The sequence below is a fragment of the Prosopis cineraria genome, unplaced genomic scaffold (genome assembly GCF_029017545.1).
Source record: "Prosopis cineraria cultivar Desert tree isolate PC_DT_omini unplaced genomic scaffold, ASM2901754v1 PC4, whole genome shotgun sequence".
Classification (NCBI taxonomy): Eukaryota; Viridiplantae; Streptophyta; class Magnoliopsida; order Fabales; family Fabaceae; genus Prosopis; species Prosopis cineraria.
Window position 1 is genome coordinate 4,801,383 of NW_026555335.1, and position 27,336 is coordinate 4,828,718.

The 27,336-nt window shown below is 34.4% G+C and overlaps 2 protein-coding genes across 10 annotated transcripts; one reads left to right on the forward strand and one right to left on the reverse strand.

Moving 5' to 3' along the window:
* The first annotated feature begins 12,361 nt into the window (after positions 1–12,361).
* On the forward strand, positions 12,362–14,160 carry LOC129307774 (probable 60S ribosomal protein L14). The gene is made up of 5 exons (XM_054948677.1): positions 12,362–12,450; positions 12,566–12,667; positions 13,443–13,572; positions 13,655–13,767; positions 13,945–14,160. Exons 1-5 carry the CDS (start codon positions 12,448–12,450, stop codon positions 13,993–13,995), a joined length of 399 nt encoding a protein of 132 aa, XP_054804652.1. The 5' UTR covers positions 12,362–12,447; the 3' UTR covers positions 13,996–14,160.
* A 4,084-nt stretch (positions 14,161–18,244) lies between these two features.
* Positions 18,245–26,805, reverse strand: LOC129308553 (COP1-interacting protein 7). Of its 9 annotated transcripts, none has more exons than XM_054949727.1 (13): positions 26,307–26,771; positions 25,772–25,948; positions 24,958–25,078; positions 24,816–24,870; positions 24,651–24,703; positions 24,526–24,584; positions 24,111–24,263; positions 23,785–23,981; positions 21,577–23,132; positions 20,393–21,358; positions 19,472–19,868; positions 18,670–18,735; positions 18,245–18,536 (listed from the first exon to the last, which is right to left on the reverse strand). In XM_054949727.1, the coding sequence occupies exons 1-13, from the start codon at positions 26,363–26,365 to the stop codon at positions 18,466–18,468; spliced, it is 3,930 nt and encodes a 1,309-aa protein (XP_054805702.1). In that variant the 5' UTR covers positions 26,366–26,771; the 3' UTR covers positions 18,245–18,465. The 9 variants fall into 9 exon arrangements, 8 of the variants coding, with proteins under 8 accessions (XP_054805702.1, XP_054805700.1, XP_054805708.1 ...); XM_054949725.1 differs by having other exon boundaries at positions 24,816–24,873; XM_054949733.1 differs by having other exon boundaries at positions 24,526–24,581; positions 24,834–24,870; positions 26,307–26,770.
* Positions 26,806–27,336: the final 531 nt, after the last annotated feature.

Genomic DNA, 27,336 nt, shown 5'->3' on the forward strand with positions numbered 1-27,336 from the left:
GTAAAGTAACCACCCATATGTATTAAAATTTTTTGTTTTTATTATTATAAATATAAAATATACCTAGTCACACCATAATACTCAAAATAAAAATAGTTTTTTGGATAAACAAATTAAAAACTTTTTATCTATCACCAATCTATGGGTAGGTATTGATCTTGATAAATAGAAATATGATCCCTTAGAGTCTTAGATACGAATTTTGAATTTGTATGTATGTAAGTGTTAAAAATATTTTTTCATTAAATATAATAATACTTAAATATAATTTAATAATATTGGATACAATATTATTATATTAATAGGGAAAATTTGTCTTTGTATTGAATGCTACATATTACTTTAAAAAATAAGGGTTAAAGAGCATTTTTTACCCTTAAGCTTTTCTCTGAAAGTGCCTAACATCTTATACCATTAAGTAGAGCATTTATATTTCTATACAATTTTTCTCAAGTGCAAATTTCTCCTTCTATTAAACTTCTGTCATGTTTCCCATTTTGTGCTTATCTAACTCCTTTGTAGGGCACACTATTCTTAACACCTAGGCGTTTGACCCACATTTTCACCCTATAACATGTAAAATTTATATTATGTGGAAATTGTGGTTGAAGAGGACAAAGTGTATGAAGAATGAAAAAATCAAATGGAAAAATGAAAATAAAAAAATCAAAGTGCCTGAGCCTAAAGGGAGAAATGAAAAGGGGAAACTTGAGAGCAATAAGAGAGAAAGGCCCAGACTGTTGAGGTAAACTTGAGAGCAACAAGTGAGAGTGTGAGAGTACAAGATTGAGATCAAGGGTTCAGATTGTGTGATTTGGATTAGAGTAGCAAAGAGGATAAGTGCAATTAAGGAATCTCGTGTATGGTGGATTGCATATGTATGAGGAATCTTAAGTGCGTTGGAGATAATTAAGCTTAGTAACTCGGACACCAGTTATAAGTAAAGCATTTAATGTGATATTGAGTAGTGGTTTGTTTTTTTAATTGTTGTGAAATTTTGTCAATGCCCTTGAATCTGATTGTAGTTTATTGATTTAGTGAATCCTGATGCATTGACAAAGATGGGTAATAATAAGAAGGGAGGAAACAAACCTAAGGTCGATATTTTAGTTGATTATCTTATAGTTGTAGAAAATGTTAAGGTGAGAACTAAGTAAAGACAGGGGCTTGGGGTCTATAGTGGAGACAGTACTAAGGACAATGCTAATAGTTTAGGTATTAAAGATGATGACTTGCGAGAGCTAGGTGGGTCGGATGGTAAAGATGGTGATGAGAAGTGTATCTTTGTAGAAGATAGTAAGCCTGAGGAGATTGAGAAAAATAAGATTGGAGATGATAATAAAGACAATTGTGATCTAAATGAGAGTGAGTCTGAAGAGGCATGCGAAAGAGAATAAGCTAGTGAGTCTGGAGAGGAAAGTAAAGAGACCTTAAAAGTTAATGATTCTAGTAATAATGATTACTCTGTGTCAAACTGGAAGAAGATGATAATGACAATAGGCTTGTTAAAGAGGTAAGAAGGCCTCAAGAGTAGACTGAATATGGTAGCAGGCCTTTTTTACATTGGGCTAGATATTTTCCAATAGAGAAAGTTAGGGAGTCCATTGACTAGCATTCAATCACTACTAATGTAAGTATGAAGCTTTTTAAAATTGAGCCTATAAGGGTACGGACTAGATGTCAAGAGGGTTGCCTTTTTTGCTTCTTGCATTAAAAGATGGTTCCAACCTAAGGTTAAAGGTGAAGACTCTATGCCATAACCTGCTTTAGGATTTTCAAGAACAAAAGAAACAGTATGAATTAGATGGATGAATATTTCAAGGACAAAATTCAAGGGAGGCCACGATATAAGGTGAGTGACATAAAGAAAGACTTAGAGCAAGATCTAAAATTAAATGTCAGCAAGTATAAATGCAAGAAGGCAAAGAGGAAAATCATGGAAGAGATAGAAGGAAAATACAGGGATGAGTTTGCCAAGCTTGAAGCACATTGCAATAAGTTGAGAATGTCAAACCTTGGTTATGAGATTAGTGTTGAATAAAGCAAAAATTGTCTTGAAGAAGGGTGAAGGGTGTTTAGCAGGATGTTTGTTCGATTCAATCCATATAAAGTAAGTTTTATGCTTCTTGACTCTTATCTTTATAATTTTTAAATCACTGCTTGGCTTGTTACTCAGTGGCTGTTATTATGTTATTTTTCTCTTAAGGTTAGGGGGAAACTAAGCTGCAAACCATTAATTGGCCTTAATAGGACATTTCTTAAAGGTAATGCAAAAAGGATGTTGCTGATAGCCACTGGTGTTAATGTAGATGATAGTCTCCATCCCATTGCATTTGGGTTAAGTCAGAAAGAAAATAGTATCAATTCGAACTGATCTTTAAAATGGTTGCAAAAGGTGCTAGATAGGAGATGGATTAACACTTACATTAATGTCTGACATGTAGAAGGTATTTAATGTTGTGAATCATTTAACTTTTTCAGCATTTAAAGTTATTAATTAAATTATAATTGCAAGGGCTAAATCTAGCCATTGGAGAAGCATTGCCACAAGCTGAGCATCATTTTTGTGCACGACATATATACACTAATTGGAGCAGACAATAGAAAGGCAATGAGTTGAAGGAAAGGTTCCATTATTGTGCATATAGCACATTTAAAGACCAATTTAAGGACAACTTGTAAGAACTTGGACAAGTAAGCAAGCAAGTTGCTGAGGCTTCCATTTCTTATCCTCCTAAGACTCAAATAAGAGTCTATTTCAATTCTAGATGTAAGTCTTGGATTGTAGATAACAACTAAAGTGAAAGTTTAAATGCCTGGATTAATGAGCACAAAGTCTTACTTATCATTAAAATGTTTGATAGGATTAGGATTAAGATGATGAATAGATGGGTTGAAAGTGAGGGTGTTATGCTTAGGTATATTGGTGATTATAGTCCTGAATGTATTGAGCTATTTGAAGCAAATATGGAGTTAATCATGACATATAAGGTTACTTATAATGGGGATGAAGAGTAAAAGGTGACCAAGAAAGAAAATAGGCATACTATTGACTTCACTATAAATTTATGCATGTGTAAGGCACAGGGCTTAACCAGTATCCCATGCTAACATGCGATATGTATACTATACCATGCAAAAGAAGACCCTATCACCAAAATCTCACATTACTACCACAAAAACACTTATCTTGCTAGTTATGCAACTAAGTTTAAACTCGTGAGAGGAAAACAATTCTAGAATATAGAGAATATCTAACCAATTGAGCCTCCTATAATATGTAAGATGCTTGTTAGGATAAAAAAGAAGAGACAGAGAATAAAGGAACCATCTAGGAGAAGGAGGAAAGCACTTGTGTAACGTCTCAAAAATTAAGCTCTTGATAATTTAGTAATTGAGTGTATTTAAGTAGAATTTATGTGGTATGTGGTCAGAGGAGACTAACGGGTGCTTAAAAATTGGGTCCAAAGTGAAATTAGGTTACTTAAGTATCAAAAAGTGAAGAAAAATAAGCAAAAAAGCCTCTGTACCACATGTCGCGACATGTATGTGGTGTACTGTAGCTCACAAGACTAAGAGACACAAGATTGTCTTCTTTGTACCGCATGCCACAGTGCATAGGGACATGCACCGTAGTGCACAATACATGTTTTGCAAAAATAAGTCATGAACTAATGCATAAAAAATACAAGAAAGAAAGGGAAAACGAAGCAGCTTGTCTTTACTCTGCTAGGGCACTATTTTGAGGAGGATTGGAGAATGTTTAAAGCTCCTAATCACCTCAGACAAGGTTCCTAAATCTTTTCCTCCATTCTTCTTCCATTTTCTCAAAGATTTGAGTTAGGGTTTGAATAGGGATAATGATTTTCGGTCTATATAAATTATGGTTTAAACCTATTGACTCAAATGAAGTTAATAGGAGTTGTTTAGAGTATTTAAATCTAGTGTTAATGATTTTAAAGGTTGCTGGTTGGTAAATGCCATAAACATCTAAAAATAGTATTTATAAGGGTTATTGGCTCATTAATAATAATAGGAGTCAATTATGGTTAATGAACCCAATGGATAAGCCTAAAAGTGAAAAAATATGGGCATTGGATAATTTAGAAATGGGAAATGAGAGTTGAAAATGTGCATTTGGCATTGTTAATGAATTGAGAATTTGACTAATTGTAGATTGAGCATTTGGGCACCATATTACTTGGGAAATCAAGCTTAAAAGCTAAAATATAATGAGTAAACCTTTGACTTCTCAAAGGTTTGAGGTAACTAGAGAAACTCTACTTTAGGTAGTTATTTGTTAATTGATTATAAATTGTGAAATGTGCATGTATGATTGATTCTGAGCGTGGAAACATGTTAAACTTGATGATTGATTGAATTGTAAGCATGTAATGTTTATTTTGACTAAAAATGTGCTAAGTTGAAGTGATTTTTAAAGCTAAGAATATATACATGTTATGAGAAGTGAACTTGTAATGCTATTTGATGTGATGATTTTATATAAAAAATTTGAGGATTTGATGATGTAGTAAAGTAAAATATGCTTGTGAAAATAATATGAATGCTCACTTGGGTAGCATATTATCATGAACCCAACGTACTGATAATGAAATAAATTGATATTGTAAAAAATGAGTGACGTACATGTCATGATTAGTGGGCAGGAGTTCATATAGAGAGAAGAATAGATAAAAATCATATGGTATTTTAGGCTGCCTTATGATATACAAGGGTATAGTCTTATCCTATAGTTTGTTGAGGGACTAGAACCTAACTATCTCCACCAGTTTATCGAGGGGATTAGCTTAGGGTATACAATACACTAGAGATTTGAGAGTGGGAGAAACTATAATCTAAAAGTAAGTACTATGATATTTGGCCAGGTCACACCTCACAATTAGTGAGCTTAGGTAGTCCTATTACACAAACAAAGCTTTATTCGATGTTATAACCCATAATTTCAGTCAGAGAAGATAATGAGGGTATAAGGATAGTTTAATCATACCTATGTGATTGTATGACATGTCACATGATTATGTTGTGGCAAGTTGTGCTAAGATATTGGATCATTATCACATGTTTGAGTGTTTTATGATAATATACCTTATGTTTGTAATACAAATAAGTTAACTGGGAAATTATGAGTTATAAATTATATGTTAATACATGTTTTAAGAAAATCTATTTCATATCTATGTATTTATTTCAATTGATATGCAACTATATATGATAAGTTTACCTTGGTTACTGAGTGACTAGACTCCCCCCTTTTCTTTAATATTTTACAGGCTCTAACTCTGGTATGGAGAGGGATAAAACTCATGAGGCTTATGAATTAGTATATTCATGTTGTTTGCTTCTATGTTTAACTATTTATTTTGTGTAATAGATTAATATTGATAATTCTAGGATGCATTTTATTTGTACTTACACTTTAAAAGTTGTTTAAATGTTTGGGTTATATTTTGGGCCCTGAATGGTTGTGCATAGTAAGTTATATATATTGATAGGGCTAAAATACTAGTGTAGGTATAAGAATATTCATTTGATTATATTGTTGAATGCTATTTTGAAAAATAATGCCAAAATCTTCCCCCTTTTATTTTTGGTATTAAAGGGGTTTAGGAGTGAAATTTTGATATGGTACTATGTTTGTGCATATGGTGTGTTGTGCAATTAGTCTTAAATCCAATGGATATGGTTTAAGTGTTAGGAAAGACTTTTGACACTTGTGTAGGGTTTTGAACACCTTTTTTGTTGTGAAAGTTGAGAAAAGTGGTAAAAATATGTTTGGGCGTCCAACTTCCTAATGTAAGCTTGTTTTGGAAGTAAAACCTGTGCCATTAGCTAGTTTATGAAAAAAGTTTTCTATAGACACCTAGATTATCTTATTTGGACGTTGGACGGAGAAATAGGACACGTCAAAAGTTGCTTAAATTCTGCTATTATGAAAATATATAACACACCGCGGTGCATGGCGCTTGCATCGTGGCTCGTTGCCCAAAAAGCAACAAGCCGCGATGCATTGCTCTGTTTTTAGTACATTGAGATTTTTAATTGTTTTTAACTTTTTTCACTTCTCTGAAGTATCCCATGCTTTCGCAACTTGATTTTACTCTGATTAAATGTTAAATGATTGGTTTTAACTCATTTAAAATGATGAAAACTTAGGATCCCAACAATTTAAAATTATAAACCTGTTAATCTCTTTAAGGATTAATCCCTTGATTATCATGGATTTGGATGTTAATTGTGTTTAAAGTGAGAAGATTTTACAACTTACAATGAAAAGAGTTGTTGAAAGTGCCTTAAACCTTTTAGACTTTAATAATCTAATGGTAGAAAAAAAATATATAAAGGGTTGGAACAATTACTTGCAGTTTATGTAAAAAAGGGGCACTATAAAACAATATGCTCAAATGTAAGTAAACTAAGTTATATAAACATGGCTTTCATTGCATGTATTTTATGTTGGTTAATTTAATGCATTATTTTTTTTGGGCAAAATTTTATACCTAGTACGAGAGCTGGCAGGCCAAAGAGAACTCTTGAACCTAAAAATACTACCACCAATAAAGTTGAAATTCATGAGCAACTTGCATCTTAAGACACAGAGCCTCAGATTGGACTCAATCACAATATTCTGAGCCAACCGTACACTCACAACCATCTTCGAGTCAGCTAATCCAAGAAAGCCAATCATATAAAGTTAAGATATTGCTAGGAAGGACAATATACAAGTCAAGAATTTAAGTGGGGTTTTAGCATTATGGTGGATATAAAGATAGGGAGAACTGTGTATGATGTAAGAATTTAACATTTTCTACGATATTGATTTCAACTTAACCAAAATATTAACGTACTCCTTACTCCTTTGGCAAAAAAAAAAAGAATATTTACTTACAAGGTTTCTCATGTAGCCTGGATTGAGGTCTCAAGTTGTGCTTGTCAAGGGGACTACTGAGGAACACAAGACATATTACTCTAATCCAGAGACTAGATTCCTCATCCTTAATGAAAGGCAAGTCTAAAAAGAACAGGCACAAACTTCAAATGCAGCTACTAGTTTAAGGAAGATTGCCTTATGTTTAAAGGATGAAACTACACTATGGTCATTGAGACTTCCTTTCAAACTACCATAACTTAGATATATGGGGCAACCTAGTGTTACAACCTCATGACTTGAGGTAGAATGAGAAAGGAGGATTGGTATGCAAAAAATAAATAAAAAGAATGATAGCACTTAGAGTTGTTGACTAGTTTTGTACATGACATAGATCACCTCTATCTATTTTGTTGGTCATTTTGTAAATGTGGTAGACAACACTTTGATTGGGATCACTTGATTAAGTTTGTATGGGGTATTTATAGTTGTTAGTATTATGAATGTATTATTGGCGAGGACTACTTTCTAAGTAAGTTGTAATGTTAGCAAAGAACACATTTTATGTATGTTATAATGTTGGAAGGGAGCACTTTTTAAACAATCTATGTGTTCACTGTTGTAAATTGAATCACTTATATTGATATGTATGTTATATTATTTTTTTTCAAGAGTATCAAACTTCACAGGTTGAAATACATTGATCTAAATTAATAAAGGACCACAAAATAAGTCTTCAAAGGTGGAATAAAATAGGTTTAAATTTTGCTCAGTGTATGCATATATAGGTTGCAAGTTGTAAACAACAAAGATGAAATAAACTCATAAACACCAAGTTTCAAATACTAGCAATTCCAACATGTTCCTTATTTATCATTCATTCATTCCATAAGTAACATAAAACTTCATCACACACTTTTCTAGAAAAAGAAAAAGACCCAAGAGACAATAGGAGCAATAATTGCAATTTTATTATTCTTCTCAGCAATCTCCAGATCAATTTCATATTTTTCCTATTTCTTCATGATCCTTCAATTCTGCATATACAACATCAAGCTCTTCATATATTATTTCTTTCTCATCTCTTCCTCTCAACATCGTCTTCTCATTGTATAACCTATCAATATGATCTAACAACTCATGTATGATATTCCTTTCCCTTTTCCCTAATCTTTCATCATGCCATAAAAAGTAACCATACCCACCACCCAGCCATTTAGTTCTAAACATTTCAAAAACCACCAAACTCATACAGCGAACTAATTGAAAGCTTCAATTTACCTGGTGATAGTTTGGGCAACCATAGAACTTTCTCCTTAGGTTGTTGTCGCTCTATGAAGTCCATTGAGGGCCTAACATGCCATAATGACAGTACCTTGATGGCCCTTTGTAATCTCGCTCACCACCACATTACTGGAGCAAAGCAACCCTTCTTTTACTACTTGTAGTTGATGATAATGAGGTATCAAGCATCATAAGCTATTGATTATGGGTGGTCAAAATCGGGGAAGAAGAAGAATGAAGAAGTGGCACCAGTACGAAATAGAAAATTTAAAGGGTACTTTCTACATCGTTTGAAAAGCAAACGATGTAAAAAATCTAGACGGTATAGTTTTTATAATTATAATAACTGGCTATACACTTTATTATGCTCCCTCCATTACAACCTTGGGAAGGAAATGAAGAATATGATAGACTTGTAAGTATAATTGTGCAAAACTATTCAATTTATTTATTTTTTGAATATATTAGTTACTAATTTGGTAATCTTGATCATGGGGCAATAAAAACATATCAAAATGTAGTCTTGTAAAAGTACGGACATGACCTCAAGAATCTCAAGTAGATCGAGACAAAGTTGATGCTACACTTTATGCATATGTTCAGTTACTATAATTTTTTACTAATTTCTTATAATTTGTTCTCATATAGAGTCTTAGACAACCAGTAAAGATGAACTTGTGCAGCTTTTATGTGATGAGACATATGCTCAACATCATCACATTGGGTATGATCGAATTTATAAAAGAGGTAATATATTTTTAAAAGTATTATTTTAATATGTTATTTGAAATTAGTCAATAAACCTCTTTTACAAATTATATTTTGAATATTCAAAAATTCGGAGCCATTTCTCAAAACTGAAATTGAAGACATTCACATAAGTTGGGTAACTTATTTTAAGGAGAATTTGTAAGTTTTATAGAAAATTTCATACAATTTAATAAATTTGTTAGTTGTATACAAGTTTTGAAAACTTTTGTGAAAAATTTTGATATGTAAGAATTTTGATAGTTTTATACAATTTAGACAATTGTTAGTTTTGGATACTTGAGTAGTTTTTAATAGTTGATAGATAGTTGTTAGTTTTCGATAGTTGATAGATATTTGTTAATTTAATTTTGCATTGAAAATTACAAATAAATTGTGTTGTCTAGTTTGGCTGTGGCAATTTTCATGTACAATGATGGATATAATTAAAAAAATAGATACAATAGTTTAAAAAAATAAAAAAGATTTTATATATCGGTTATTATCATAACCGATGTACAAAGTATATTTCTACATTAGTTAATGCGACACTTTCTATATTGGTTGAGCTCTCCAATTGATGTAGAAAGTGCTTCGTGTCTCTTTTTTTTTATTTATGTTTTTTACATCAGCTATATCTAACTAAAGCAGAAAATAAATTTTTTACATAGGTTGGATAATCGATGTAGAAAATTAGGGACATTCTATATCCCTTGAAATAACATCGCTTGCTTAACCATTGTAAAAGGTCATTTTTAACTATTGTAAAAAGCGTTTTCTATATTAATGTATGTTCAACTCTACCTATCTTATTGGAAGAGCTTTGCCACCAAGTCAAAAATGTGAGTCAAATGCCTAAGTGTCAAGAAAAGTGAGCCCCACAAAAGAGCCAGATAAGCACAAAATAGGAGACATGACAGGAGTTTGATGTAAGAGAAAATTTGTACCTGAGAAAAATTGTATAGGGATATAAATGTATCACTTAATGATATAACGTGCCAGGGGCTCTTCGGAGGAAGGCACAAAGGTATAAATGCTTTTTAACCCACAAATTAAATTGCAAGGCTTGTGAGTTGAAGAAAGTATAAAGTCTAAGACTAGTGATACTATTCATCATTTATAAATAATGCAGGACCCAACACATTGTAGTTTATTTTTGGGACAAGCCTACAATTGTATATTATATATACTAATTTATAGAATAAATTGATTATTGATTATTGATATTACTTAAGATGAATTATATTACATGCAGAATAAATTTTAAATTTCATATAGATTTATTATAAATATACCGATATATTTTTTTAGTCCGAAATATATTGATATGTCGACAACACCTTTTTTATGCAAACAACGCAATTTGTTGCATGCCCCTATTCACCCAATCAGCCACAGCCGTGCCATTCTCTGTGCGAAGCTAATTGTAAATTTTCTATTGTCCTTCTTCTTCCTTTTTTCCAACTAATTTCAAATCTCTTACCATTTCAATTTTCCTAATACTTAAAAGATAATATGAAGAAATGTTATTAACAAGATATTATTTTTATTAAATTGTCTTTATCTTAAAACAATAAAAATCTTTGGATATTATCTTATAATTTGGTAGGGAGGAAATACTTCTTATTTCAACTTTTAAACAGTATTTTAATTTTGTTAACAAAGTTTAACTGCATGACTTGATGGCAAAGTAAAGTTGAGTTAATGATTAATTAGCTATTAATGATGTCAGAAGCACTTCAGGACAATATAAGAATATTTAACAATGCAAATTTTTAGTAAATGAAAAACATCTTACCATGACAAGAATATGATTTATTGGGAAAAAATTACAAATTTTGAGAAACCATAATATTTTTTCGTTAATTGTAATGTGTCAAATAATAATGCAACACCTTTTTTCCCAATAAAAAGGTAAACCTTTTCGAATAAAAGTGAGGACCATGGAAATCTGAATGTACGTAAATATTCAACTCTAAAAATATCAAAGCCTAAATATTGAATGTAAACACATCTTTTATTAAATATTTAAATATTAATTTGTTACGTTATAAAGAATTAATCCCTTTTGTTGGATCAAGTCTTATTAGTAGCAATGCACAATAAATTAGAAAATGCACAATGTGTCAATGTAAATACTAAATATCGCAGAGGGAGAGAACTGTCAAACCTAAATATCACATGTATTGTTGCTGGTTAATAAAGTCAAAATAATTATTTCAAAAAAAATAAAAGTTACCATGATACACGAAGTTTAACCAATCTTAAAAAGATTGGCAAAAAAAAAAAAAGTTTTAAAAGAAGAATTGAAGAGATAACCATCATGAGTGGTACTCAAGGTTAAGAAGAGAAACAACTTGCTATTTTACGAACATTATTACTAGAGTTTTATTTTTATTATTTTTATTATTTTTATAGGGATGTTTTGAATAAAGGCAATGAAGGAGTTTCTTTTTGAGACAAAGAACAAGGATTCTTGGGGTATGAAGGGCATCGAAAAGCTAAAAATCCTTAACCTATGGTAAAGCAACTTTAAGACAAAGCAAGTCAAAATATCTAGGATAAGTGGTCAAAAGATTCCCCACCCAAGGAAAGGTATGCTGGGAGCCAATTTTCCACGTGGACATAAAATTTGTTAAGGTATTGTTTATATGGGTGGATTCAGATTTAAAATTTGAAATGTAAATTTTACTCAATTACTTAAAAATGTTAGTTCAATTAATAAGAATTCAATTCATAACTTAAAAAGTCGTGGGATTTAATCCCGTCATCAATGTGAAGATTTTATTGGTGAATAATTTATAAATACATTTGTAAGTTTTTGTTTCTTTTTAATTTAAAAGCATGTCTTAGTTTTAGTAAGGCTTTCAAAACCTAACTCACACAAATTTTTTATATGAAAAATATTTTACTCAAATATCATTAGAAAATTTAAATCCAAAAAGGAAAACAAAACTAGAAGAGATGTGAAAGAGCTAGAATAGCCAGCATTTTAAATGATGAGGTGTAGGATGAATTTGAAATTATAAACAAATTATAATAAAATATTAATTTAAATTAAATTTAAATTCATACATTTTTATGAATCCAAATGGTAGATTTAACTCTAATCCAAGTCTAAATCCCTTCATTTGAATGCAACATAATATTTTATTTAAATCCCCGTCATTATATTTTATCAGTATTTTGGTTTTTGCATTGGATAATTCAACGCCATTAACTACATCTCCAGGATTTTTTTGGTTATAACTCAGGCATATTAAAACAATGAGGTGGGCCTTTCTTTGTTTTCTTTCCGGGTGAAACAAAGATGGGCCTTTCTAAAAAAGGACTACTTGAATTATCAATTGAGAAACCCATGAATTTCCGGGCGGTATGCTGGATCCGAGTAGCCCGGTCCATATGCACTATATCACTCGTGCTCTATATATATAATGGCTACCCCAGTAACCCTAGTTCCGCGTCTACCATCTCTCCGTTCTCATCTCCTTCCCCCGCCTCTCTTTCCCCTCAAGTCTTCGCCGCTGAAAATGGTGATGCCTCTTACCCTAGGCTCTTGTTGGCTATGTATGCTTTGTGTATCCATCTTGTTGCGTGTTTTCTTTTACGCTGATTGGTTTTTTATGCTTTCCCTGCACTGTCACGCAGCCTTTCAAAAGGTACGTTGAGATCGGGAGGGTTGCTCTGGTTAACTATGGCAAGGACTACGGTAAGCTCGTGGTCATTGTCGATGTCATTGACCAGAACAGGGTATGCCTCTTTTTTTCGTCTTTGTTACTTTCTACTTGCTATCACATTCGGGGTCACTCATTTGTTTGAGGACGTAAAAGTTTGAAGCAACACGTGTAAGGAAGTCAGCATTCGTTTTTGGTTTTACTGCTTCCCAAGCAACAAGCAGGTTATAGTTTACATTAACGCGCTTTCCTAGTAATCGGTATGCTGCTCTAGGTTTTATGGAAAATTGGGAAGTAATTGAACATGGGTTTTCACTAGTTGAATTTGGCGACTTTTTGTTCGTTTTACGTCTTAAAACTTCGTTGCTATCAATCAATCTAAACGCTGTTGGTTCGGTTTGTGCTGCAATTACCTATAAATTTTCATTTTAAAAATTTTTAATCGAGATACTGATCAAGTAAATCACGAGCGCTCGAGAGCAAGGTTGTTATAAACTTATCTTTGACTTCTTAATAGAGAGCTTTCACCTTGCTTTGATATCCCCGGGGATACTTTTTGAATTTAAATTCCATTTGGCCATCAATGTGTTGTTCCAGAAATGTTATTTGTATTCCAATTGAGTGCTTTAGGCTATTTTCTGATAATTGTAACAATTTTTGCAACTAGGGGTTATTGATGGACTTGTTATGAAAATACCAAAGTCTGTGAGGAACTCACTTTTCTACTTGCTTGAGAAGTTGGAGTGCTCATGCTATTTTTGAAATCATTTTGGCCATTGTTTGAGGACATGCTTGCTCTTAAATATTTGGAATTGGATCTTTAGTGTGATTTGTCTTCTATATGTTTTCAGGCTCTTGTTGACGCACCTGATATGGTGAGATCTCAAATGAATTTCAAGAGGCTCTCCCTCACTGACATTAAGATTGATATTAAGAGGGTTCCTAAGAAGAAGGATCTCCTTCAAGCAATGGAAGCTGCTGGTGGGTAAACTGTTGAAATACTTGCTGAGTATTTTATTCACGTAAGATATCATGTTTGGTAAATAATTGTTTTTATTTACAGATGTCAAGAAGAAGTGGGAGAATAGTTCTTGGGGTAGAAAACTGATTGTCCAGAAGAGAAGGGCATCTCTCAATGATTTCGATAGGTTCAAGATAATGTTGACAAAGATCAAGGTGGGATTTTGATTACTTGCGTTTTTTCATATCTGATTTTTGCACCATCTTGTATTTTGTTGAACAGTTTCATTGATTTTAGTCATCTGCAGTCTAAATATACCGGCTAGTTGTGTCATTTGTGTTCTTTAATTGTTGGGGCAGTTGATGCTAACCTACGTTGTTTATCTCTTGCAGAGAGCAGCTGCTGTAAAGCAAGAACTTGCTAAGCTGAAGAAGAGCGCTTAGGCGTTAGGTTGTGAGCTATATTCAAATTTTTGCTATGCATTTCTTTCGAGCAGTACACCTTCGATGTTATGAGTTACGTCATTTGGAGACGAGAAAGTTTTATTTTGGAATATTTATTGTTAGGGTATTGATGTTGGTCCTTAATAGTTGGAATGTCTGCGGATATGTCTAGCTCGTTTTTTTTTTTTGCCCTTTTAGAATTGTTTCCATTTGAGAATGCTGATTGTTTTTAGCAATACCTCATGCTGGTAATTAACTAGGCTTTGGTTGGAGGGTAATTTTCCGTCGCCTCACCTCTCCCCTCCACCCGCTCCATTCAAATCTCTACCCTCCAGCCAAAACTAAGTGTTATTGACTTCAAGATTTGGCGTATACATAATTGATTTTAACCTCTTTCATGGCCTGTATTTCATTCGGAAATGACAGCAAGTGGTCATTAATTGTGAACAATAATCACGAAAGTTTATTTGAACTTAGGTTTAGAGCTGAAGGGATTATTTGTGTACCTCGATAAAATTGAGAGCATTATTTGCATTCGAAGTGTTTCGGAAGGATAGAGAACTTGTCGGCCATATCGTCAAATCTGAAGGCATGCGTCTATATCTCCGAGCGTCATCTTGTGTTTAGGCGAAATTTGATTGGGATATGGTTGATTTATTTCTTGGCAAGTAATTCCTTTCAGAAAGAAAAAATCAAGTAATCTCGGTTCCGATTGTACTCATGGCCTCTCTCTTTTTTGATGAAATATAAGGGACAAATCACAAACGTCAGAAAAACAAAGTCTTACAGATAATCAAAGTAGCGTGTGTGTATGGCTGCCGTAAAATTCCGGGTTGGCACGGCGGAGACAACATTCCGCTCTGAAAACTTGATCTTTTTCAATGAATGCGGGTTGAAAAGCAGGCCATTCATAAGTCAGTGAAGGGGGCCGAGTTTAAAATCCTTGACAGTTAGTTTATTTTCTGTAGGGGTATGGAGTCAGATGCGGGACCTATGTTGCTTTCAGGGTGGGCAAGTTGCTTCCCTCAAATTTTCCAGAAACCTTGTATCTAGTATTGATACTTGTATCATTGCCTCTCCTGGTCCCTTAATCCCACCTGCTGAGCGAGCCCAGTTGAGAATCGAGAGTTAAGAAAGAAACAGGGATAGAAAAGACGACAATGGTGCTTGAAGATGTATTTGAAGAGAGTGACAACAGCCGTGATATCTAATTGGCCCGAATAGGAATGACATGAAAGGGAGAGGAGTGGATGAGGTTGAAGAAACAAAGACCATGCTTATTGATCTAATCAGTTGGTGGAATAGCAGAGCGCAGGTGTTTAATGGCAATCTTCAGTTCCTGTTATATCATTTCACTGCTGGTTTTATACTAGTTTAGTATGACCGGTCTAACTGGGTGGAGAGGGATAAGTATTTTTTAAAATCAAAAGACCTTACCCTGTTTAGCTCTGTTTCTAAGACAGAAAACAGGCGTGAAAGTTTGAAAACAAATTATCTTATACGGCCACAAAAACACAGAAGAAATCTCATGGTTAAAGAAGGTGCATTTTCTATGTTTATAGAGAGATGCAATTTGGAAAAGGGTGCTCATAGTGGGAATTGGAAAAGGGAAACTATCAAATGAAATATTATATTATTTTAAAATCCTTATAAATCATTTCTTTTATTCTTTACTTCAACAAATTTAGAACTAATACAAAAATATATCATAACAAAATAAAAATATTTTTATATTTATTTTTAGCACAAAAAATTTTTCATTTACTTTGCATACTTTTATTTCATAAAATCATTTATTTTTTATGCATCTTTGTTTAAAATGTGTTTTTAAACTTTTTATGTAATTTTTTTAAATTTGTGATCCTTAATATTATTTCTATTCATTTAAATTATTTTTTCATGTTAAAACATGATTTTGAATTAGTAGATTGCAATTTTTTTTTTGATTTTTGAACATGATAATGAAAATATTTTTAGAGAAAATTATCAACAAGGAAAGTAACAAATCTTTACCTGACAGAAATTCTTTTAAAAAAATAAATTAAGATAAATTTAATAAAATTATTTTCTATCAAACCTAATTATTAAATTTTATATAATTCTTCTGATAAAAGTCATATAATTATATGCTTTGCTTTTTACTATTTTTATAAAAGAAATACGCTCCTGCTGGCTCAGGTCTTGCGTCCGCACTCGATGGGAGGATGATGGAAGGATGCCAAGTCCATCTATGGCCTCCACGTAACTTCTTTTGATGAATGATGATACCATTTTTATTAAAAAAAGAAGAAGAAGAGAGAAGAACATTACATGGAGAGTAAGCATGGTTGCCAGTGACACCACACAAAAAATTGCTATAGTTTTACGGATAAGTTATTTAGTTTGATGCGTGTGTTGAATCAAGGTTCCTGAAAACTACCCTAAAATTGAAGAGGAGAGAATTTACCTATTAATAAAAATAATTACATTCATTTTTTACATTTATATCACCAGATATTCAAGCTAAACATAAAATATAAACTTATACTCTTGATGAGACATTAAAATATTATAATTTCACTAGCATAACTGGTTTTGTCAATATCAAGAAAGTTGATCTTCCTTGTGCTCATACTGGAAAAGGTTGGTTTCTGTTTGTTGACATTAGGATGATTCAAAGAAGGAATAGAGATAGAACGAGCTGCTCCCAAGTTCTCATCTACCATGATTTCGGCGTGTAACCAAGCGAAGGGAATGTAATTTGAAGAAATCTCAGATGCTTTCTGTCCCGGAGACTATTAAGTTAAGATTGCGTCAAATGGATAACTGAACTGATATTCATATTGTCTTGATTTACTCAAAACAGGCCAGATTCTTCATGCAGACCTCCCTCAAAATTATTGCTCAGGTTTCCGAATGTGTGTTGCTAGAACTTCTACCTAGATTGTCTGCTGGTTCTTATTCTCGTAGGCTAGTAGATCTTGTAATATTTAATTAGTTCTGCTTGTATTTTGTTTTATAATTAAAAAAAAAAAAGGTTTTGTCAACTAATTGTTACGACACGTAATATGATCTGAAGCTACTGCAATTTGATGGAGCTTTGTGGATGGTGCATTGGTGCTCGTGTGGGGAAAAAGTCATGTATACAGGGAATGTACTCATTAGCATTAGAGCTGGTAAAAAGGGCCAACCCTTGAAGGGCTCGAGTTTAAAAAGGCCAGCCCTTTTAAGTTTGAGTTCCCTTTAGGACCCTGATATTTGAAGCCCGGCACTTGACATAGCGGGCTCAGAGCTGGCCCTGCGGGCTTTAGGCCCTTTTAATTATTTTTATTTTTTTTTAAATTTTTTAATCAAATAAAAAAATATTTTATTTTAATATAATACTCAATCAAGAAAGGTACAAAAAAAACTAACTAAATAACATCTAAATGAACTAAAAACACAAATAAAATAATAGCAATGTAATAAGCAATGGATCGGCTAAGCCGACAAACACCCAATCAAAATTAGAAGAGTAAATGTTGAACTGAATGAATCATTATCATGGATCTATATGAATTAGGAGATTTAAGGTTGTATTTTTTTTAGAAAATAGTAGCCAAGGATTTCTATATGAAATTTATATCAATTAAGAATCAATTGTTGTCAAAACCTGAATGAAAAACAAGTTACAATGAACTATTGTTAATTTAAAATGAGTTATTATTAAAATCTAAATGAATACTTATTGATAAAGGCTAACTCAAATTCACAAATATCTACTCAAATTTTGACAACAAATGATCCTTAATTGATATAATTTTTGATCAGTGATTCTTCATTGCTATTTTTCCTTCTTTTTTTTTGCCTTCCATCCTCAATAAATATGGGCTAATATGTAATGTGGAGTAAAATTTAGTTTAATTTTTTTTTCAAATATAAAAAGAGTGAAAATCATGAGAATTAATTAAAAAAATACATATACGGGCTTAAATGGGCTGACCCTCAGCCTTGTAGGGCCGGCCCTTTTAAGTCTTAAATTAAACGGGTTTAAACGAGCCAGCCCGTTTAAGCCCAATTTACCATTTTACAGTTTTATTTACAAGTCCGGCCCTACTCTTATATGGGTTTAAACGGGCTTGGCCCGTTTTCCAAGCTCTAATTAGCATGTTCATTGTCTAGCAAACATGAATTATTCATTCTTTTTTTTTTTCATATACCTGGATTGACGTTTCGTTCTCCATAAAAAAAAAGAAAAAATCATGTTGAGAAATTTTTGACAGAAATCGGGTCAAGCCAAACTTGTCAAACCTCATTTCTGATCGAATATTTGAAACATCATCTATTGTCCATTATATGACCAGTTAAAAGTTCTAATAAACACAATTCACATATCAACAATGAGGCATTTTCTTTTCGGGCCAAACCAATCAAACAAGAATGTACAAAGATAAAACAGCAAGACTTTCGGTTTGTCGCCGCATCAATCTCGCAAGTATAAAACTGTCACTATCAGGCCATCATCACCTTCTTTTCACTATTCTTGCTTCGGAAGGGTGACAACAAGGAGAACGAACGAGACGCTGCACAAGAATAATATTTGACTTCATGTTTGTATTACGAATAAGAATACGTGACTATAATGAAGAAAAGCAGCCAGAGAGAAAGTGAGAGTTGATGTTTAGTAGGAAAACTGCACATGAGAAAAGTGCTTACACTTCTGCGGAGTTGTGTTGGCAGTGGAAGTTTCATCCTGAGATATTAAATTCTTTAAAGTATAAGCTGAAGGTGACAAGGAAACTAAAAGTCAGTTTGATAAAATATCAGCCATGTCAAATATGGCGGACTGACAAATTTCATTTACAGTAGTCCATGTTCATAATTTTTCAGGAGTGATTCAAGGGACCAAAATCTTATGTGAAAGCTTGATAGTAGGTGGTCTAAGCTGTCAAGACAAAGGATCAGGCCAAAGGCAAGGAGAACAATATCCAGTGTAGCCCACTTACCCACCTACCTATCTATTCAGCCCACTTAAATACCCCGATAAACATTCCATGCTACTTGATGCTTAATGTGGGACTTAGGCATCCCATACCACCTAAGCTTCCGTACCAATCACTGACAAATAAGTTGGTTTAAAAAATGCTAGAGCATAATGTTATAACCTTGAATCTTCTAACCTATAGCTCCCCCACACTCCAAAACCTGAAAACATTATAGGTTCCACACCTATCCCCGTATAGCCTTTACATGGCTACGAAAGGGCAAGAGAATGCCTTAGTGTTGAAGTTTTTAAGACAGTAGGTAGTACGTAGCCACTACAGGCCCAAGTGAGGAACTGTTTTAGGGGAGTGAATCTTCTAGTGAACTTAGGATATGTGGACTTCATTCAATGTGCAAGTTTTGTCTTTAGCAGTAAGCTATGAACAAACTGACCACTAAAATTGATGCATGTTATCTTTCAGAAATGGTAAAGGATACTAAGCTGCTATCCTAATTCTGATGAGAGACATTTCACCTTCTTTAGAAGAACCGTTTGTCCTAATCTCATCTGCTTCAGAACTGTCGATGCTTGCATTATCTGATTCCACACTGGGTCCAGAAGTAGCTGAGCTATGATTCTTTCTTCCAAACTTCAATAGACGTCTAAAACCTTTTGATGATTCTTTTACCTGAGGCTTCTCAACTACTTCAGGAATCTTCTCAAGTGTTGAGCTTCTGGAGTCAGATCCATGTGCTCTAACAGTCTCCGTAACAAAAGGAGCAATCTCTGAGTTTGCTGGGGGTGCTTTGCCATACTCAGAATTTCCTTGGCAAGGATCTTCCATTGAAGAAACTCGAGCATATGGAGCATGGTATGTTTCCTTATCAATACCAATGTTTGAAGGTCCTTTCTTAACACCATCCAATTTGACCTGAGTTTGAGGGAGATTATATTCAAGATCAGCTAATGTTAACACGAATTTCCCCAAGGCAGGAAGTATTTGTATCTACAATTTAAGCATGTCTATGATAATCAACGAAGTTAAAATTTCTTACCCATATAGTTAAAAGGTGGTTAAATATAATAGATTACCGCCAACCAAAAAATTTAATTCTTGGCAAATAAAGAACGAGTCATAGAGTTCTCTCCTCACAGTATCTGAATTTTTCAAAAATTGGGCAGAATAATGAATTTTTTAAGAAGCATTTGGTAGAACCATTGTTGTGTTACAATACTTGTAATACAATTACCAATCAGGATGAAGAATCATCAACACGGCAAGTTCTTAACCAAGGCCCGGCGTAACCTTTACTTTCCCCCCTTCCAATAAGAAAGAAACAATAAATCATTTATAATTTCTATGCCTTATAAAACACAATCACATCATCTGAAAACAGTAAACAAATGAGATAGTTAATTGTCATTGAAGAAACTTTTAATTGATGACAACAATACCTCAGTAGATATGGGTTGTCGTTGTGCTTGGTTTTCTGTGATTTCTCTATTTACTATGTCCATGTTTGAGGAAACTGGTGAACGAATAGCAACATAATCGGACACAGTCTCAGTTTTCTCTGCCGCTTCACAATTATCACACCGTTTCTCTTTCTCTGACACCTGCACCCCAACTTTTTCTTCAGACACAGGTACAGCTGGGGCAGAAGGTTTTTCACGCTCGAGCACCACAACAGACTTCTCAATGATGGTATTATCATCTTCATTAGCATGGGATGAATCTATATTGACAGATTTCTTTGGCACGGCACCTTCCAAGTTTAAAGAAGTCTTGTCACCATTTAACTTCTGAGTCTTCTCTTTGACTGATGACCTATTATGGGCAACGTTAGTTGCTTTATCTGTTCTAACTTTCAATTCAGGGAGGGTTGCAGTCTTGTTTTTATCATGATTAACAATGGCAGAAATCTTTTTGATCTCAGTTCCATCAGCCGCTTTGGTCCTTGATATTGTTGCAGTACTCTGTGGTTTAACTGTAGAATTTTGACGGACGGTACTCATTTTAGGCTCTGACAATCTTCTAATCCTTGCCATTGATGCTTTAGTATCAGCTATATCACCTCCCTTCTCTTGCTTGGATCCAGGGAGTGATGGCACCGATCGGCTTAAACTGTTTTCAATTGAGTGGCTTCCAACATTCAATCTGCTGGATTTTGAGGCTTTTGAATCATTAGATCCAACAGAAGCAGTTTTGACAGGCAACCTTTGTAACGGTGAGGATGATCCTGGCTCAGTATCACTAAATTTTGAACCTTTATGAGAACTTGGCGAAAGTTTTGTAGGAAGCCGTTTGTTGGTCAGTGGTGATGGCATAGTTGACTGTGCAGGGATTGAGCCGCTTCTGGCAGCAATTCTCTTTTGCCTCTCTATCTTTAAAGCTTCAAGTCGTTTAAGCTCTTCTTCCTCCTGCATGACATGAGCAAAGGAAACCCACCAAAGGAGGGAAAAAAAAAAGAAGTTGATCAACCTTCAAAATATAACTGACAAATTTAAATGTAAATGATATTGGAAATTAAGGTAGGGTCCTAAACAAAGCGGTTGGACTAAATGACTAGGTTTCATTTTAAGCTAACCCCATAAAAAGCAAGAAATTGGAGGGGAGCTAGTAGAGTAGAAGTAAACACCTTCTCTTTCTTCATTTTTTGGAGATCAGCTTTGTAGTTTCGTAGCTTCTCAGCACGTGCTCTAGCTTCATCTAGAGGACTCAATTTTGAGTTCTTCCCTCTTCTTATTGGCCCCACATTCTTCTTCCTATCAGAACTATTTAGAGTAAGTTTTGACTTCTGCTCCTTTTCCAATCTCTTAGATCCTGGTTTGGTGTCAGCAGATAACTCTTTATTCTTAGCTCGTGACGTATCAACTTCAGCCCGAGCCTCCATTTCATAGTCTAAAGCAGGATCATAGCCCAATGACCCCCTCTCAGAACCTCGTTCAGGCATCAAACTCAATTCATCTGGCTGATAATTGCTATGGTTCCTTAACTCGCTAGACAATCTTTCTGCCTTCTGATGCACCATAGGCAACTCACAGTCAATGTCAATAGCTTTTCTTTCATTGTCTCCCGCACCACTGACTTGGATTGATCTATACTCAACAATGTAGGAATCATCATTCATATCACGCAATGACTTCCTCTCCAAATTATTGTTTGAATAACCTAGTCCATTGACCGCTTCCAAATCTGAGGAAGGATGTGCATTACCAGACTGACTTTCCTGTTTAAGAATGATGAAATCATCATTGGCAGTCCTCCTATAGACAACCCTTCTGCCATCAATTTCTGAAGACTGCACATCATCCAGGGACATGCCACCACCAGACTGGGTTGCCCGCCTAGATAACAAAACTTCATCATTTGCTGTCTTTGGCATGTGGGTTAATCCCCTGCTGATGGCATGCATATCTATAGAATCACCACCTTGAATTTCATGCCTATTTTGCTCACTAGAAACTAAAGGATCATTAACTGCAATATGTTTTTTCCTCCTCAGATGATCCCCCTTTCCCACTTCAAACTGGTCTTGGTCAATCGCATGTCTATCTTCATCAACATCCCTCAGTAAACAATTTTGGAATGCTTGCCAGTGTCCTCCATCTGCATCATTCCCAAGCTCTACTTCTTCCCTGTCAGATGAATTCAACCTCTTGAAGGATTCTTTACCACTTCCTCTTCTTTTTGGGTTTTTCACATACTCATGAGTATCCCTATCTTCATTGTTTTCAGAGCCAGAATCTGAATCTGATCCACTGCCAGAAGAGTTCTCTGTCTTTGTAATGTAATTGATGTTTCGAATCACCACCGTGCCAGATTTCTGTCTACCTGATCGGCTAGACTTCTTCTGTCGTTCTCCCGTCTGTGAACACTCTCCTTCAATGTTCAGCTCATCCCAAGGTTCTGATTCAGTATTGTTGTACCTACCATCCATGGAATGCCTTCTACGCCCCATATTTTGACCAGACTTCAGTCTGGGATCCTCCACAGGTGAATAAATTGGCTGCATATATGGTGTTCCTGGATAATTCTGATAGTAGGGCATGCCTTGCATTGGATATGGCTGAAAGACTGGCACAGTGCCTGGGGGAGAATTGATAGGCCAAGAAGGGTACATATGATGTGGAAATTGGCCTTGAATATTTTCTTGGTGGCCAGCAGATGGTTGACAGTCCACTGGAGGCACATCTGGAACAAGTAAACAAGAATCTCAAGACATAACTTAAAGGGGAAAGTATAATAGCACAAATGTGGAGCACCATATAATAATTTTAGCTGAGGACTTGAATTGAAACTTCTTTCTCCCTTAAGAAAATTAAATTGTGAGTCACTCATCATGACTTCACATTTATGCTGGTCAAGTGCCTCGTGAAACTTACATGTTCCATTTCATTTGTCAATTAGGCCAAAATTTATATTGCTTATGATACCAAAATCTACAACTCTCATAAAATGCTAAAACAGCAATTCACATTCTTCTGGATAAGCATCACACAGAGACTTTTATCCGTGATGTAGCTCAACTTTTTGGGGGAAGAACAACACCTAATAGATTAGTGAGACAAAAACTGTTCTGAACATAAAATTTAAGTTAACTGCTTGAAAATTTTAAGAACATCTTAACTGATTTCTAGACAACTCTTCAGTGTTGCAGCTCAAAAAATGACACAGGAAAATAAAGAGGACAATCCCTCCCAGAAATGTGAAAATCTGGTTCAGTCCAAATATAAGTGGCTGTGCATGCGAGAAAAAATAAACAGTTATTATGATTTTGATGCAAAATTAAAGCCACAGACAATGTGAAGAATTTACAAGTTCAAAACATGCAGATGCCAGGTACCTGCACTTGCTTTCCCATTATTTTCGGAGTCCAGCTCAGTGTGAGATGCAGCAGCCATGCTGGAAAGTATAATCCCTGATGTATTTACAGGGGAGAAGTCCAAGCGGTTGCGAATTGCTTCAGAAGCTTCAATTTCAAGCCACTGACCGCTTTCATGTTTTCGTTTCCAGAGATCCATAAACTTTTTACATGCATCCCTGACATGAGATAAAAATACATCAGCAAGAGTGTCCAGAAAATTTATTGATGTGTGCATGATGGATCCAACATCTTATGGTGACCAACCTCACAAGAACAAAATAAAAGAATGAAGATATTGCTCTTACATCATGCGAGATGCTCCAAAGCACTCAGCAAATGACATCAAAGCAGGCAGGCAATCAATGTCTAAACCAGCAGCAACAGCACGTGCAAAGGCCATGCCTTGCTCTTTCTGAAGCACTGATTTTCGAGTCTCCAGCACTTTCAAAAGTTGAACTCTAATATAATGTAAAATTGGAGTGAGCATCTCAATAGGGCACAGAAGCTCAATGAGCTCAAAGCAAATATAGATAATGAAACTCACTTCATTTATAAACAAGAAATTAAACCTCTTAAGTATGCAGGTCTAACATGGAAACTCCAAAAAATTTGTACTCATTCATTTACAGCCTTTAACTATTGGTTGAATTTTTTTTTTAATTAATGTTGTGATAAGTACAGAACATAAAAGGAAAAGATCACAGGAGATGTGGAATTTACTTGGAATTTCCTTCTGACTGAGTGGTTCCATTTGCTTCAGGTGGCTGTGCTTCAGGCTGCTAGATCCATAAAAATTGATTAAAAGACTATACTCTATCAATGATTAGAGTGCGAGGTCTACTGACCTTGTAAAGTACAATAGCTTTCTCCTCATTAGTGTCCTGCAGATTTTTGCTGGCTGTGCAATGCAATAAATTTTGTTACGACTGAACAATTACTAGGATTTAAGTGCATAAACACTTCTTCAATACAAGTTAGTTGTGCACAAAGATAGATTTCAAGACACAAACTTGTTCTTTCGGAAGCACCTTCAGTATTCTCCGCATGTTTTACTTGGTTTTCTTCCTGCTGAAGAAATAGAAGATATTTGTAACAGAACTAAGAACTTTAAGTGCTATTGTATGATCAAAAATTGCTATTATATTTACTTACAGAGCTAATCCCTATAGTGGTACCGCCTTGAATTGCAATGGCCTCTTCAATTTGTAAAATCTCAGATTCTATAGTATAAACACGTTCCAGTATCTCAGGAGTGCTCACAAAGCGAACAAACCTACAAGAGGAGATCATAGTAGTTGAGCATGCAAACTTACATATTACACATCAGGAAGAACTCTATTCTGAAAATATTGGCAATATGGCTAATTTTAAGTCTGCGACCTCAACTTCAAGAGCTAAAAGTGAACCATTCAAGTTTAACTTTCAAAGGCATGGGTTGACAACCATTTCCCTAGCATACTTCCTCCAGTCCTTATTATACGACATTACATTTTCAACTGTTTCATACACCTTAAGAAAAGTTAGGTTTTTCCTTGATATTATAAAAAAGTGATATGTACTTTTATTTTCACTCTTAACTTTAAATAATAATACAACTATATTAAATACTATCACGCTAATCAAGAAGGGATAAAATTAAAAAAAGTGGTTTAATTATTACAAAATGTCCTATATTTTGGACCAAAAATTATTTCTAGAAGATGTCTTATAAATAGGAACGGAGGGAGTATTTCCCAATATCATGAAATAGAAAAGAAACAGAGAGATAACCATGGGATTTTGGTGGCCAAGGATAGCATTTTAACAAAAAAGAAGAAGAGGGAAAGGTCAAAATGGAATTCTAGTTCCATGTTGAGAACTGGAGGTAATCGTAACATCCAGCAAGCTTAATTAAATGGAATAGCAATATCAATTCAACTCCCATGTACACTGAAAGAAAAACTAACAATTAAATACAAAATCAAACCTCTCTATAGTTCCTCTAGTAAACCAGGAGGCACCATCATGGTCGGGCTCAAGAATAATTGAATAGCCCCCTTTGGCCATCTGATCTTTAGCAGCCTTCAAGTGGGATAAAAATGGATCAAGCAAGCCCGAAGCAATCTTCTCTTTCTTTCCATTCACAATTATAACCAAGTCACACCTGATTTGCATAAAAGCCCAGATGAATTAAGACAAAAATGCGCAAATACTCTGAAAACTGGTTGATAACACCTTATAACTCATAAAGAACGGATTGTGTTAGTTTCAAAGTTATTAAATTACTTGCCCATCAATGAATTGAAGAGAACAATTGAAGTATTTCTCCCAATGAAAAAAAAGTCCCATTGATTCACCTCAGGACTGGCTAATATTTGAACTACTCAGTGAGGTCTAGAACAAAACTTCGCCATTGTAGAGTTAAATTTATTCCTTAGCTCTCGCTTTCATTTGTTCATTATTATTTTTTGGTGGGTTTAAAACAGAGCAGATGGGCAAAGCCAAACAAGTTGCAATATTACCTGGTTCGAGTGGGAGTAAGCTGAAATACGGCTGAATCTAATCTCATTGAAGAGTGCATGGTCTTCAAAAACAACGAAACAGAGAAGCTGAAGCTAATCCAGCAAATGGGGTTCTTTTTCTGGGATCACGCAACTCAAAAGTGAGATCGAACGGCCATTAACATCAGGGTGAAAAAGGTAGCCATAGTACAAAAATGGGGTTTCGCGACTGTAGTGAAAAGAAAAGGAAAGGGAGGGTGGCGGACTTTGCTTCAGAAAGATATGCCTCAGGCTCAGAGAGGCAAGTAGCAGAAAGACTTAAAAGAAGAGTAAAGTAATGGCTCCGGAAAATGATCTCTAATGGCGGCCAAAAAGACACTGGAAATGGTGCGTATGAATGTTCCAAAGAGAAGACAAGGATACTAAGATCGATCTTTTGGATACCCACAACTCCAACTGGGGGCCGTCAATTCCCTGCTGACAGATATATCAGCTCGTTGAATTTAACTCGGCGTGTAATAACAAAAGTGCCCAGGGGTATAATTGTAAGGGCATAAGAAAATTTGACAATCCGTGTTGGTCCGTGAAACGTTTTAGAGAGATGCCATGGATGGCTTGAAGCCGGGAAAGTAGAAAGTGACGCAAAGTGACGATCAGAGGTTTTCTCATTGTTGATCAAAAAAGAGGTTTTCTTACCAAAAGTACATAAATACCCTCCCCTCATTTAATGTCCATATATATATATATATATAAGTAGTGCCGTTGGGGATTCCACTGTATACCCTCTAAAGGCTCCAAAGCTGTGTTCGTCGAGTGACATAATTCAACCAGCATCACCTTTGTTCACGCTAAAGATAAATAATAACTTTCTATTTCTTTGGATAAATATATAGCACTTATTGGACAGTCATTTGACATCAATATTTGTTTTACCTTTTTTTTTTATAATCTGAGTTCACTAAGCTCAGCTTCCAACCAATCAGTATAACGAGTCATAATTAATAAATTTTGCAGCGGCATGATCAATTCATTTGTGGGGAAATCACTTTTC

Coding starts and splice junctions, on each gene's coding strand:
- LOC129307774 (XM_054948677.1), top strand. Junction 13,573..13,654: donor TCAAGCAATGGAAGCTGCTG/GTGGGTAAACTG, acceptor TTTTATTTACAG/ATGTCAAGAAGAAGTGGGAG. Junction 13,768..13,944: donor TAATGTTGACAAAGATCAAG/GTGGGATTTTGA, acceptor TATCTCTTGCAG/AGAGCAGCTGCTGTAAAGCA.
- LOC129308553 (XM_054949725.1), bottom strand. CDS start 26,365: ATGCACTCTTCAATGAGATTAGATTCAGCCGTATTTCAGCTTACTCCC. Junction 24,585..24,650: donor AAGCTATTGTACTTTACAAG/GTCAGTAGACCT, acceptor TTATGGATCTAG/CAGCCTGAAGCACAGCCACC. Junction 24,264..24,525: donor CAGTCAGAAGGAAATTCCAA/GTAAATTCCACA, acceptor ACATTATATTAG/AGTTCAACTTTTGAAAGTGC.